Source organism: Plecotus auritus (genome assembly GCF_963455305.1).
Source record: "Plecotus auritus genome assembly, chromosome: 2".
NCBI classification, from domain to species: domain Eukaryota; kingdom Metazoa; phylum Chordata; class Mammalia; order Chiroptera; family Vespertilionidae; genus Plecotus; species Plecotus auritus.
In genome coordinates this window covers 156,828,149-156,842,730 of record NC_137771.1, presented here as the reverse complement: position 1 = coordinate 156,842,730, position 14,582 = coordinate 156,828,149, and the positions used below count along the sequence as shown (strand labels likewise).

Genomic DNA, 14,582 nt, shown 5'->3' with positions numbered 1-14,582 from the left:
TAAAGTACTCCTACAACTCAACAAAAGGAAGACAAACAATCCAATTAAAAAATGGGCAGAACGGGCCACCTACGGGAGGCGGGCGTCAGGGCCGTGCTGATGGTGGACGCTGAGGAGCCCGACCTCCAGGTGGAGGGCCTGCGGCGGCTCTTCGTGCCCGCAGGGCATGAGCCCAAGACCGACCTGCTGAGCCACCTGGGCCACTGCGTGGCCTTCCTGGGCCGGGCCCACGCTGGGGCCCGCGCTGAAGGCCGCGCGGCTCTGGTGCACTGTCATGCAGGAGTCAGCCGCAGTGTGGCTGTAATGACTGCTTTTCTGATGAAGACTGACCAACTTACCTTTGAAAAAGCCTATGAAAACCTCCAGACCATCAAACCAGAGGCCAAGATGAATGAGGGTTTTGAGTGGCAACTGAAATTATACCAGCTCATGGGATGCGAAGTTGATACCTGTAGTGCAATTTATAAGCAATATCGTTTGCAAAAGGTTACAGAGAAGTATCCAGAACTGCAGAGCTTACCTCAAGAACTCTTTGCTGTTGACCCAACCATAGTTTCACAAGGATCGAAAGAGGAGGTTCTCTACAAATGTAGAAAGTGCAGGAGGTCTTTATTTCGAAGTTCGAGCATTTTGGATCATAATGAAGGAAGTGGTCCCATGGCCTTTGCCCACAAGAGACTGGCACCATCTCTCGTGCCTGTCAAGGGGAGTCGGGCTCAGTGCACATCCTATTTCATTGAACCTGTGCAGTGGATGAAACCTGCCCTGCTGGGAGTGCTGGATGGGCAGCTACTGTGTCCCAAATGCAATGCCAAGTTAGGTTCTTTCAGTTGGTGTGGTGAACAGCGCTCCTGTGATAGATGGATAGCCCCTGCTTTTCAAATCCATAAGAATAGAGTGGATGAAATGAAAACGCTGCTGGTTCTGGGATCACAAACAAGAAAAAATGTGAACTTGTGACATTTGATATCTGAAAAAGAAACTTGCCAGATGGTACCTGCTACTTGCTTCTTGTCATTCACACGGAGTGCCTGGTGTTTAGACTGTCAGCATTTCATTTGAAATGTGAGAAGATGAAATCACTTGATGTGCCTCGGACACTGTTTAAGTAGACTACTTCATAGGGAAATAAAACCTTTTATTCCCTTTTAAATCCTTACCCAAGGATATGTTTTTTTATTGATTTGAGAGAGAGGGGGGGAGGGAGATGGAGAGAAACATTGATGTGAGAGAGGAACATGAATTGGTTGTCTCCATACGAGCCCTGACTGGGGATCAAACCTGAAACCTAGATATGTGCCCTGACCGGGAATCAAACCCTCCACCCTTCAGTGCCCAGAACAATGCTCCAACCAGTTGAGCCAGGGCTCAAAACCTCTTAATCATGTAAATTATACTTTATTTGATAATAAAATCTATAACCCCACCCCCCCAAAAAATGGGCAGAAGATCTGAATAAACATTTCTCTAAAGAGGACATACAAATGGCCCAAAAATATATGAAATAATGCTCAATGTCAATAATCATTAAAGAGATGCAAATTAAAATGAGTTACCACCTTACACCTGTTGGAATGGGTACCATCAATAAATCAACAAACAACACATGCTGGCAAGGATGTGGAGAAAAGGGAGGTTTTAAATGCTTGTCTAGAAGAGTGAGAGAAGGAAGGGACTAGGGAAATGTAGTTGACTTTCTAGGCAGTGCCAAGAGCTTATATGAGAAACTACATGTCACAAATTTAAAGTGAGATCTCCTTTCTGGCTCTGAGCAGCACCTAGGTGGTTGGCAATAGTAAGTGCCTTATGAAAGGCAGCAAAAAGGGGGCCAAGAAGAAAGTAGTTGATCCATTTTCTAAGAAAGATTGGCAAGATGTGGAAGCACCAGCTATGTTCAATATACAAAATATTGGAAAAACGCTAGTCATGAGGACTCCAGGAGGCAAAATCATATCTGATGATTTTGCTCATATTTTTGCAGTGAGCTTAGCTGATCTGCAGAATGATGAAGTTGCATTTAGAAAATTTAAGCTAATTGCTGAGGATATTCAGGCCAAAAACTGCCTGACTAATTTCTATGTCATGAATCTTATCTGTGACAAAATGTGCTCCACGGTTAAAAAAAAAAAAAAAAAAAGGCAGACCATGACTGAAGCTCAAGTTGATGTCAAGACTACCAATGCTTACTTGCTTCATCTATTCTGTGTTGATTTCACTAAAATATCTCAACAATCAAGATTCAGAAAACCTCTTATATTCAGCATCAACAGGTTCACCAAATCTGGAAGAAGGTAATGGAAATCATGACCTGAGAAGTGAAGACAAATGACTTGAAAGAAGTGATCAATAGGTTGATTCCAGGTAGCATTGGAAAACATATTTACAAAGTTTGTCCATCTATTTATCTGCTCCATGCTGTCTTTGTTAGAGAAGTCAAAGTGCTGAAGAAGCCCAAGTTTGAGTTGGGAAAACTCATGGAGCTTCATAGTGAAAGTAGCAGTTCTGGAAAAGCAACTGGGGATGAGACAGGTGCTAAAGTTGAATGAGCTGATGGACATGAGCCCCCAGTCCATGAATCTGTTTAAAATTCAGACTTTTAATGGTGACAAGTAAAGAATCCTGTTTGTGAAAAATAAATAAACAAACAAAAAAACAAACAAATAAAGTGAGATCTATCAACACAGTTGTGTGTGTGTGTGTGTGTTTCCCAACCATCATGGAGGTACAAGTGTGGAGTAAGCAGAAAGTTGGATTGATCAGAATTAGAGATTTTTCTCAGATGAGTAGACTGGGCAAGCATGTGAGGAGGAACCAAGGAAGGGTTACAGTGATGGATCATGACCTTTAAGCTCAATAAATAGGGAAGGAAGTACCTGAGTGGAGGGAAGGACAGTGTATAAGGGTAGGCATACCAACTCTGTTTGATCCTTAGTCATCTAAATCCAGCAACACAAAATGCACAAGCAAACCCCACAAGGCTCATTGAAATATCCTTCACATGAACTTACGTGATGGTATTAAAAGTTATGAATAGAAATACCTTTATACATTCTTTCTTATAGAAGACAATTGAATGTGTTTTGCTCAGAGGCAAAAAAAAAAAAAAAAAAAAAAAAAAAAAAAGAGCAGTAGTCTTTTCATGACTAAATGTTTCAATGCTTAAAAATAACCCACAGTCAATATTTAATCAAGTTGCCTTGCTCATTTGACAGATGGTGTGATATAAGAGTATCATCTATAGAATGAAGAATTTATGAACCCCTGTCAAGGAAACATGAGAATTTGAAAATTATCTATCTATCTATCTATCTATCCCCTCTGATAATAAAAATCATAAACAAAAGATTAAATATATTGAGGATAAGTCACTAGAAATATCCTTGTGTTAGAAAGGAGCTTACACAGAATGCAGAAGACTTCTGTGTCTGAAATCTTGAATGCAATAAAAATGTTTCATGCACAGTAGACATAAAGTATTTTTTCAATGAATTAAATGAATAAATAAATAAATGATGATTAGTAACCTCTCCAAAATGACATTTGTATGTCATACTAAAATCTTTCCCATTTCACCTTCCCCTGTAGGTTCAATTTCTGCATGGTAATTGACGATGGTAGAATGGCTGTTCATGTACCACAATTACCCAGCCAGGCAATGCTTGCAATCCACTAGACTGACAATCTTCTTTCACACCATGTGCTTTTGCAAATACGATTCTTTCAGTTTGAAAATTGTTTGGAACTAACCTCCTATTGTCATCCCCATGACCTCTCACCCACAGCCTTCTATCCACCTGGAAATTCCTTTCTTTCCAGTGGCAATTCAAGCATCATCTCTTTTGGGAAGCCTTTTCAACTCTGCCTTAGTCTGCTTTAGCCTCAATTTTTGCAACTCTTCAGATTTACTGGGACTCTTCTACTTGGCAGGCCTCAGCCACTTGCCCTTCCTCAGTGGAGAGCCCTTCCTCTACTATTGCCACAACTTCTAACCCCGCCACCTTTTCCCATCTTGCCCAGCTGAGGGGTGGGCCTTGGCATGCTTCTGGTTCACCTACCTGTAAAAACCCTGGTGCCCAGGCCTGACCCACTGTGCCCATGAGTTTCAGCTGCCCTGTCCACTCTCAGAGTCAGATAAGCACCATGCAGTGAGGTCTGGGTTCTGACACCCCAAGTCTTGTGGCCAGGTCATATAATCTAGAAATTTAAGAAAGGGGATTTTTTTATTATTTATTTTAATTTATTTATAGTATATTTTCTTTTAAAATATTTTTTAAAAATTAAAGCATTTTAAAATTTAATTTTAATTTTAATATATTTTTATTGATTTTTAGAGAGAGAGGAAGGAAGAGGGAGAGGGAGAAACATTGATACAAGAGAGAAGCATCAATCAGTTGCCCCCCCATACTGGGAATTGAACCCACAACCTGGGCATGTGACATGATTAGGAAACGAACTGTTGACCTTTCAATGCACAGGAAGATGCTCAACCAACTGAGCCACATCAGCCAGTTCATACTCCTTTTACAATATGAACTTTGACCAGTGACAGACAGGAAGACTTCCATCTCTTCCTCCTGGTGCCCCAACCTCATTTAGACAGTTCTAAAGCACAGAGGAGGCTTCCATACAGCTATCTGTAGATGTCTTGCATGACCAAAACATCATCTGTGTTTTATTATGAACTCATCACTTTTGTTTTCCCTTTTTCTCTTCTGGATGCTCAATAACGTGTCAACACAGGACGATTGGCCCAGGTTCTGATTTTTATGACAGTGTTTGTCCTCCGAAGTGTCATAGCAAACAAGGCATATCCTAACTTCCAATAACCTGTGTTGTGATGGTGGTTTACTTTTAGAGAAATTCTTAAAAGCAGAGACTTTCTTTCCCTAAATAGTCTCATTACCTAGCACCATTTTTGGATTATGATAGGTGATTTAGTCAATAAGTGTTAATTAATTAGTGGCTTTAATATCAAACCAAGTATAACATTTAAAAGAAGAAATTTCTGTAGACATTTTTGTTTTAACTCCTTACTATATAGAGGAACAAACCTGAGGCCAAGAGAAATCAAGAGACTTTTTCAAGGTCATGTAGTTGAGTAGCATGACTAGAACCCACACATTGGTTTCTTGATCATGCAGCACTATTCTCTTATTTGAAATTGATTACTTTCATTTATGTAAGAGCAAAACTATACCAGGACCAATCTGAGAATCCTATGTTTCTCCAAACCGTTTTAAGCACCTAGATTAAAATATTAAATTGGTTAACATTAACAATCATTGCTTCTGTCCCCACTCTCCTATAAAGTTTCTGTTGCATTTTTTCCTGGATGTCTCCAGATGGCATCTCACATATATTTGCAAACTCAATCCCACCAGCTCCCATGAGGCACCTGTCATTTCATTCCTTTTCTTTTTCAGTTTTTAGCGTGATGTCCACAGCAAGGCTTAGCATGCCTGCAGAGAGCTTCAAGTGGCTCCTCCTGCTGCTGCATATGCCACCAGCACTGACAGCTAATGCCCGCCGAGGGCCCTGATTTCTTCCTCAGGATACCTGTACTCCAGACAACAGATTTCTCAAGAGCCAATGTGTGGAGTCATGCTCTTATTAGTAACTTGATTTGGGAAAAGTCTCCTGCACCTCCTCAACTGTAACACCATATTCTGGATATTGGAGAACAGAGCATTGCTGTATTGGAGTGAAGCAAAATCACCTGTTTATTCATTCTTTTTAAAAACATACATATTTTTATTGATGTCAGAGAGGAAGCGAGTGGGAGGAAGAAATAGAAACATCAATGATGAAAGAATTATGGATCGGCTGCCTCTTGCATGGCCCCTACTGGGGATCAAGCCCACAACCCGGGCATGTGCCCTGACCAGGAATTGAACCTCCTATTTCATAAGTGAATGCTCAACCTCTGAAAAACACTGTTCAGGATGTTTATTCATTCTTAATCACAGCTTGAAGTCTCAGATATGAGTTTCCAGCATTGGTTCAACGCAACTGGACAACCTGACCAAGAGTCATCACTGTGAACTAGGGAGGAGATAAGGTGGAAGGGAGGCATACCCAGCCCCTAATCCCACCACAACGTGTTCTCCTAAATACCCAATGTCCTAGTACAAGGGTCAGCACATGGCATGTTTTTCTTTGACCAGTGAGCAAAGAATGATTTTTACACTTTTAAAAGGTTGAAAACACACACACACACACACACACACACACACACACACATAAACACACACACACAACTCAAAGAAGAGTATGCTACAGAGACCCATGTGACACACAAAGCCTAAAATATTTATTCTTTGTCCCTTTACAGAAAGAGTGTGTACTCTTGTCCTACTGGGAAAACAAAATGCAAAATTAGAAATGGGAAATACAGCAATGCACAATATGAACTATGTAATTGTAAACTATAAATCAGTCCCATTTGTTCCACAACTATATTAAAATCCTGCATTTTTCATCCTGATGGGAACCAAAAGCATAGAATAATGAGTCTCATCTGATGATGGTTTGTCCCTGACCCACCAGATGATGGCTCTGCCTCCAGGTGTTATGACCTTGTGCAGCTTGTGCTCTTAGTGCCCGACCTGGCATTTGAGGGAGACTCCATTTGTGAAGGCTGTCCTATTGTTCTTGAACCAAAGCTAGCACTTTATGTAGGTCTTCCCTTAGGATGAGGAACCCCCTCCTCCCAGAAGAGAGGTCCTCAAGCTTTTCTGCAGATATAATTTGGGGGATCTTGGGCCACAGGTTCTTCAGCTCTGCCAAGAGAGGAATGAATCTAAAGTCAAACACAGTTAAGACTCAAACTGCGTCCCTGGCTCTTGATTTGGTTTAGACTACTAGACCAAAAGTATAAATATTTGCTTCCACTTAGCTACAAATTTCCTTCCAAGCCTGACCTAAATGTAAAATTTAATAAAAACTTATTGGAAATAGAGGATGGTTATATTTCATTTATATTTCCTTTGCCTTTGAAATTTAAATTTTCTGCCCTTTTTGGCTGATTGTTTGCTAGCTCATCATTAATAGATAAAGGTTCCATATGCCAAGAAATATTCTAGGGTGCCAGAAATAAGAAAAATAAAAACCTGGCCATGTGTTATTGGTTTATTTGCTCATTTGAGCTTACCACTCCATGTCTGTTTTCCAAGTGTCAATTAAAAACAGCAACAAAGTAATATCTTGTTTTAGGCTTAGGAGAAGAAATGGTTTCAACATTAATATAATGAACACCTCTTAGCTTATTAATGTTAGATGACAACAATGCCACAAGTGGGCTTAATTTTACCCATGTGTTTATTTTTTCCTTTTGCTTTTTATAAGTGGATGGAGATGAAGAGTTTCCATAAAAAGTGGCACCAGACTGTTGCTAGAAAACTCCTTTCCCCTCTTTGGTGTGATATCTACTGGTAATTAGCCAATTTCTTCTCTGAGCCTCAGTTTCTTTTCTAGCAAAACACAGCACCAATTTGTCACTTTATCCCTTTTGGAAGACATTTGAGTAGAACATGAGATCATGTCTACACTTTAGTGTTTCTTGGAAGAGAGGTTCTTTGTAGAATTTTTAGAACTTTTTTTTTTTCTTTTTTTTTTTCTGGAAGAACAGGTGGATTCACATGAGATGGTACTGGAGCTGCCACTGAGAATGCAGACTAGGAAGGTAGACCTGCCTGGGTGGTTGGTTGATGATCACACACAGCCCAAAGCTGTGGATTCTTTGCTTTTAGGCTCAGACATCTCTTTAGTTCTTTAACCATGATCCCATCTTAAATCCTAGGTGAACGAGGAGGTTGGATTTGATAGAACTTTAATACTGTATATTTGGAATAAATACATCTCACAACAGTACCTGTATCTTTCTTTCAACTTTCTGGAGACCTACTTCTTACTCTTCTCCATCTTGTCCTCTTGTGGAGCTATTCTTACTTAAGTACAATAGGACCTAAATAAATCAAACAAAAAGGAATCAAATTGATAGGATGTTTTAAAAAATAAGCAAGCAAACAAAAACAATAGTAGACATTTTCTTAGATTAATCAATGTTTATGTTTATTGTGTAACCCATCTCACCTAATGCCCATGGCCTAGAGAGTAATCACTGTTCTCCACTATCCTGCTATACTCGCTCCAGTTGAATTGTATGTTCACCAAGATTGTGTTGTGTTTACCCTCAGCCTGGATTAAGCTGGTTGTATTTGTTATTGCAATGATCAAACTTCATCAGTTTTTTTTTTAATTTTTAATTTTTTTATTTTTATTTTAATAAATCTTTATTCAGATTATTACAATTGTTTCTCTTTTTTCCCCCCATAGCTCCCCTCCACCCAGTTCCCACCCCACCTTCTGCCCTTACCTCCCCCCCACTGTCCTCACCCATAGGTGTATGATTTTTGTCCAGTCTCTTCCTGAACCCCCCATACCCCTTTCCCCCTGAGAATTATCAGTCCACTCCCTTTCTATGCCCCTGATTCTATTATATTCACCAGATTATTCTGTTCCTCAGGTTTTTAATTCACTTGTTGATAGATATGTATTTGTTGTTCATAATTTTTCTCTTTACTTTTTTCTTCTTCCTCTTCTTTAAGAATACCTTTCAGCATTTCATATAATACTGGTTTGGTGGTGATGAACTCCTTCAGCTTTTTCTTATCTGTGAAGCTCTTTATCTGCCCTTCAATTCTGAATGATAGCTTTGCTGGGTAGAGTAACCTTGGTTGTAGGTTCTTGCTATTCATCACACTGAAAATTTCTTGCCACTCCCATCTGGCCTGCATAGTTTCTGTTGAGAAATCAGCTGACAGTCGTATGGGTGCTCCCTTGTAGGTAACTAACTGTTTTTCTCTTGCTGTTTTTAATATTCTCTGTTTGTCTTTTGCTCTTGGCATTTTAATTATGATGTGTCTTGGTGTGGTCCTCTTTGGATTCCTTTTGTTTGGGGTTCTGTGGGCTTCCTGGACTTGTAAGTCTATTTCTTTCACCAGGTGGGGGAAGTTTTCTGTCATTATTTCTTCAAATAGGTTTTCAGTAGCTTGCTCTCTCTCTTCTTCTGGCACCCCCATAATTCTGATGTTGGTACGCTTGAAGTTGTCCCAGAGGCTTCTTACACTATCTTCAACTTTTTGGATTTTATTTTTTGCTTTTTGCTTTTTCGGTTGAGTGTTTTTTGCTTCTTTGTATTTCAATTCTTTGACTTGATTTTTGTGTTCCTCTAGTCTGTTTTTGGGTCTCTGTATAATATTTTTTATTTCAGTCAGTGTATGTTTAATTTCTAGTTGGTCCTTTTTCATATCTTCGAGGGTCTCATTATATTTATCGGCATTTTCTAGGATATTCTTGAAAAGCCTTATAACCGTGGTTTTGAATTCTATATCCAGTCGTTTGTTTTCCTCCATTTCTTTCGTTTGTGATCTGTTTCTTTGACGCTGCATTTTCACTGCTTCCCTGAGTTGGTAGGGTAAATTTGTGTGCTAGGTTTCCTATATGGCCCAGTGGGTCGGCCTCCCCAGTTAACCTGAGGTGGACACTCTTGGTGCACCCCTTTGTGGACTGTGTGTACAGCCTTGTTGTAGTTAAGTCTTGATTGTTGTTGGTATCACTGGGAGGAATTGACCTCCAGGCCAGTTGGCTGTAAGGATCAGCTGCGTCTATGCTGGGAGAAGTTCGGTGCTGGAGACAGCCTTATAGGATTAGACTTGCCAAATTGCAATAGCCTCTGTGCTCAGCTTGGATGGGGTGGAGTCTCAGGGCGGAGCAGACAGACTTGGCTTCCCGGCAGCCTTGCCCTTGCGTGCACGCGCAGACCTCTGCCTTCCCCGGTTCCCGAGTCTCCGCCCGAGAGTCCAGACTCCCCCCACAAGAGCGTGGGTCCCCAGGGGCTCGCCTGGAACTGGGGTCCAGTGCAGTCAGAACTGGGGCTCAGTGCAGTCAGGAGCCTCTGACTCCCTTCCACTAGGGAAAGCCTGTGGCAACCTCCGCAGCCTTTGTGCGCACTGGCGCACGCACCTTCAGACTTCTGCCTTCCCCAGCTCCTGAGTTTCCGCCTGAGAGTCCAGACTCCCCCCACAAGAGCGTGGGTTCCCAGGGGCTCGCCCGGAACTGGGGTTCAGTGCGGTCGGGGGCTTCCTTCCCCCTTCCGCCAGAGAAAGTCAGCCAGGCTCTCAGCTGCCCTTCCTCTCTGCGCGCACAAAGACCCTTTGCCATACCTCCAATTTTCTGTGAGCTTTCCTCTTTCCTTCTAGTTGTAGAATTTTCACTCAGCCAGCTTTCCTGTGTTTCTGGATGGTGTCCGTTCTGTCTTTTAGTTGTAGTTTTGAAATTGTTGTGCGAGGCAGCAGTTTAGGTGCTTACCTATGCCGCCATCTTGGTTTCTCTCCAAACTTCATCAGTTTTTGCAAAAACTTATTAAAATATAAGTTTGAGAGAAAATTATTTTTCCTGATAAAATCTATGAATATTCAGGAAAAAATATAAAAATAAACCTCAACAATAATTACTGGTGGATTAGATGTGGGCAAGTAGCTATAAAAGATTGGGCTGAAGTAGTAAAAATCTGAAATAATTTTGTACTCAATTATCTGAAAAAAAAATCATCAAATTCTTGTTCCATTAAAAAACAACACTAAAAGTGAAAACTGCAGATGTGAGCTATATTTACACTGAAAGAATTAAAAATAATACAGAACTCCACTGGACAGAACCATAATGAAAGGAAACACCAGTAAAGAAATAAGAAAAGAAGTAAATCAGTAGGTATAGTTACAATAATGTGGTTGAATCTTAAAAATATGATGCTGAGCTCTGGCTGGTGTGGCTCAGTAGGCTGAGCATTGTCCCAGGTACAGAAAAGTTGCAGGTTTGATTCCTAGTCAAGGCACAGACCCAGGCTGTGGATTCAATCCCCAGTCAATGTGCATATGAGAGGCAACCGATCAATTTTTCTCTCTCACAACAATGTTTCTCTCTCTCTCTCTAAAATTTTTTTAAAAAGTATCTTTAAAAATATGCTGTAGAATGAAAAAAGAAATTGAATAAGAATTATAACATAATAAAATATGTATAGGTTTGAATTCATATGTATAATCCTATATAATAAAGAGGTAATATGCAAATTGACCATCACTCCAACACACAAGATGGCCGCCCCCATGTGGACACAAGATGGCAACCACAAGATGGCCAGCAGGGGAGGGCAGTTGTGGGTGATCAAGGCCTGCAGGGGAGGGCAGTTGGGGACAACCAGGCCTTCAGGGGAGGGCAGTTGGGGGCAACCAGACCTGCAGGGGAGGGCAGTTGGGGGCAACCAGGCCTGCAGGGGAGGTCAGTTGGGGGTGACCAGACCAGCAGGGGAGGGCAGTTAGGGATGACCAGGCCTGCAGGGGAGGGCAGTTGTGGACAACCAGACCTGCAGGAGAGGGCAGTTGGGGGGGACCAGGTCTGCAGGGGAGGGCAGTTAGGGGCAATCGGGCCAGCAGGGAAGCAGTTAGGCATCTATCAGGCTGGCAGGGGAGTGGTTAGGGGGTTATCAGGCTGGCAGGCAGAAGAGGTTAGGGCAGCCGTGGGCAAACTACAGCCTGCAGGCCGGATCTGGCCCATTCGGCTGTTCTATCTGGCCTGCAGAGCCGAAACAGCGGAGGGTTCTCTTGCTCTCCCCTCCACTCCTTTACTTTGAATTTATATTAGTTCACACAAACACTCCATCCATGCTTTTGTTCCGGCCCTCCGGTCCAGTTTAAGAACCCATTGTGGCCCTCAAGTCAAAAAGTTTGCCCACCCCTGGGTTAGGGGCAATCAGGCAGGCAGGCAGGTGAGCAGTTGGGAGCCAGCAGTCCTGGATTGTGAGAGGGCAGTCGGACATCCCTGGAGGGGTCCCAGATTGGAGAGGGTGCATTCTGGACTGAGGGACACCTCCCTCTGTGCACAAATTTTGTGCACCGGGCCTCTAGTTTATATATATATAAAATGAAAATACACGTTTATAAGAACTCAAAAATCTATGCATTAAGCATACAAGGTATCACTACCTTTGGAGAAGGAAAGAGATATGAATGGGAACAGGAAGAAGAGAATATACATATAAAAATAAACAAAAGAGAACTCTTATATTGGAAAATAATGTTGGTGTTCATGAACTGAGGAGTAGGATTAATTCATCCCTCTTTAAAAAAAAAAAAAAAAAAAACCCTCACCCAAGGATATTTTTCCATTGATTTTTAAAGAGAGTGGAAGAGAGAGGGAAAGACAGAGAGAAATATTGATATGAGAGAAACACATCATGTGTCCCTACCAGGGCCCTAGCTGGGGAAGAGCCTGCAATCGAGGTACATGCCCTTGACCGGAATTGAACACAGGACCCTTCGGTCTGCAGGCCAATGCTCTATACACTGAGCCAAACTGGCTAAGGCTAATTCATCTCTCTTTAACAGATGTTCCTCACCCCAAAACCAAGAAAACAGGAGAGGCTAAGATAGCATTCAAGGGAGGACAACAGAATTTTACAATTGGGAAAGCAGGAGGATCGGGTGGTAATTATTTTAACTGATCAGAGAAATTTGAAACATCAGTGCCTGCAATGGGGGAAACTAACAAGAAGCAAGCTGATTTGCTCTATAGAAGCTCAGCAGACTCAGCATGGTGATATCAGGTATGTCTGGAGGCAGGGATGCAGGTACAATTAGAAATGGGATTGACTGCAATTCTATTCAAGAAACAGTAAAACCTTGGGTTCTTTCCTCCAAAGTCCAAACTATGTAATCAGGCAGCTTCCCCCCCATCTCTGTCGGGGAAGCTGAGACTTACTTTCTTGAATGGAGGACCAGATCACAGTTGGTAGCAGAGGGAAAAAGGCCATCTGAAAACTGGTAAATACTAGGTGTACCAGTTAATAATGCGAATTTTGTAATCAAAGAAAACACAATAATTTCAAGAGAAACATCAAAAATGCTTTACTCATAGTAATGTCCATCGCTAGCTACACATCTCCCCATCTTTTAGGTAATTTGTGGATACCATCCCAATAAAACTTTTCTTGTTTTGAGGCAGACCATTCAGAGACTCAATTTTCCATTTCTTCATATGTTTTGAAGTGCTGCTCAGAAAGTGCGTGTGCCATCAATCAGAACAAGTGGTAATCTGAAGGAACAAGGTCTGGTGAATACAGTGGGTGGGTTAATACTTCCCAGGCAAGATCTTCTAACATGTCTTTAACTGGTTTTGAAGTGTGTGATGGTACATCATCATGAAGCAAATTTACTTTGCCGTGTCTTCTGGCCCATTCTGGTCATTTTATGATCAAAGCGTGGTTCAAATTGATTATTTGTTGTCGGCAGTGATCAGTATTAACAGTTTCACCTGGTTTTAGAAGCTCATAATACACCACACCTTCCTGGTCCCACCAAACGCAGAGCATTGTCTTCTTTCTGAAGCAATTTGGCCTTGCAGTGGATGTTGATGGTTGACCTGGATCAACCCATGATTTTGTGCATTTGGGATTCTCAAAATAAATCCACTTTTCATTGCCAGTCACAATTCAATGCAAAAAAGACTTTCTTTCGTGCCATTGAAGCAACATTTTACTGATGGCTTTTTGGTTTTCCATTTGTCTTTCGTTCAGTTGATGTGGCACCCATTTTCCTTCCTTTAAAATCTTTCCCATTGCGACTGCTAGACAGGGTTCCCCTGACCTGGCAGCTCCCACTGCGGCTGGGTCCCCTCCCGGAGCTGCGGGCTTGGATGCGGAGTCGCCGCCATCTGGAACCGAAAGTGGAGCTTATCGGAAGCCTGAGAATCCACAACTGCGGCACCCACGGAACAGCTGCGAGCCCCAGAACAACGCTCCCCAATTGGCGCAAACACACAGGTTCAGAGGAGCTCTACACTCCACCACGGAAAGGTCAGATTTCGCCTAGGATAAGGTGAGGTCTCTGGTCCCAGCGCGAGAGAGGAACGCGCGTTTTGCGGGAGCTGGAGGACCAGGGAAGTCTGTGCCTAGAAAAATCGGTGGCTGCTGGGGCTGGCGTGATCTGTGAATGTGGAAGGGGGTCCTCAGAGCTGCTAACAGAAGGGCTCTCTAAAAAGCAACCCATTTTGATCTGAAGTGCAGGGACACCCTAAGAATTTCAGGGGTGTGCTAGACTTACGCGCAGCCACGGAGTGCGCACACTTGGGCTTTTTCCTCTTGAAATTCTTGCTTCTGATTACTAAGCCCAATTCATAGGTTCACCCAGTTGGGGACACCCTGGGAGACTGCAGGGGAAAGTTGTTTTTCTGGAACCTGGGGATCGGAGCGGGGAGTGACCATCGGAGAGCCAGCTCTGAGGCAGCCCACTCCCACAAACCAGGGAAAGAAGGCTCTAACACTCCCTAGAGAGGCCATAGATAAACCCGGAAGTCAATCCAGAAACACTGCCACCCAGGGGCTGAATCACAAATTGACTCTTGTGTAATAAAAAATAAAGGAATACGAATTAAGACACACCGCCTGCTTAAAATCAGGACTGGCTTACATCACGGAAGAGCAGTGGAACGCAGGGAACTGCAATACTGTCCGGACTGAGAAACAGGCG

General features: G+C 42.3%; 1 protein-coding gene and 1 pseudogene across 2 annotated transcripts; both read left to right on the top strand.

The window, feature by feature from the left end:
• Positions 1 to 51: 51 nt before the first annotated feature.
• LOC308241246 (dual specificity protein phosphatase 12-like) lies at positions 52 to 967 on the top strand (the record flags this gene model as incomplete). Its single annotated transcript, XM_080654679.1, is given in 2 exon segments — positions 52 to 951; positions 953 to 967. Coding segments are annotated over 2 exon segments (915 nt in total).
• An 821-nt stretch (positions 968 to 1,788) lies between these two features.
• Positions 1,789 to 2,585, top strand: LOC308240828 (small ribosomal subunit protein eS1-like; annotated as a pseudogene). The gene has a single exon. The product of its transcript is annotated as a small ribosomal subunit protein eS1-like (transcript).
• The last annotated feature ends 11,997 nt before the right edge of the window (positions 2,586 to 14,582 follow it).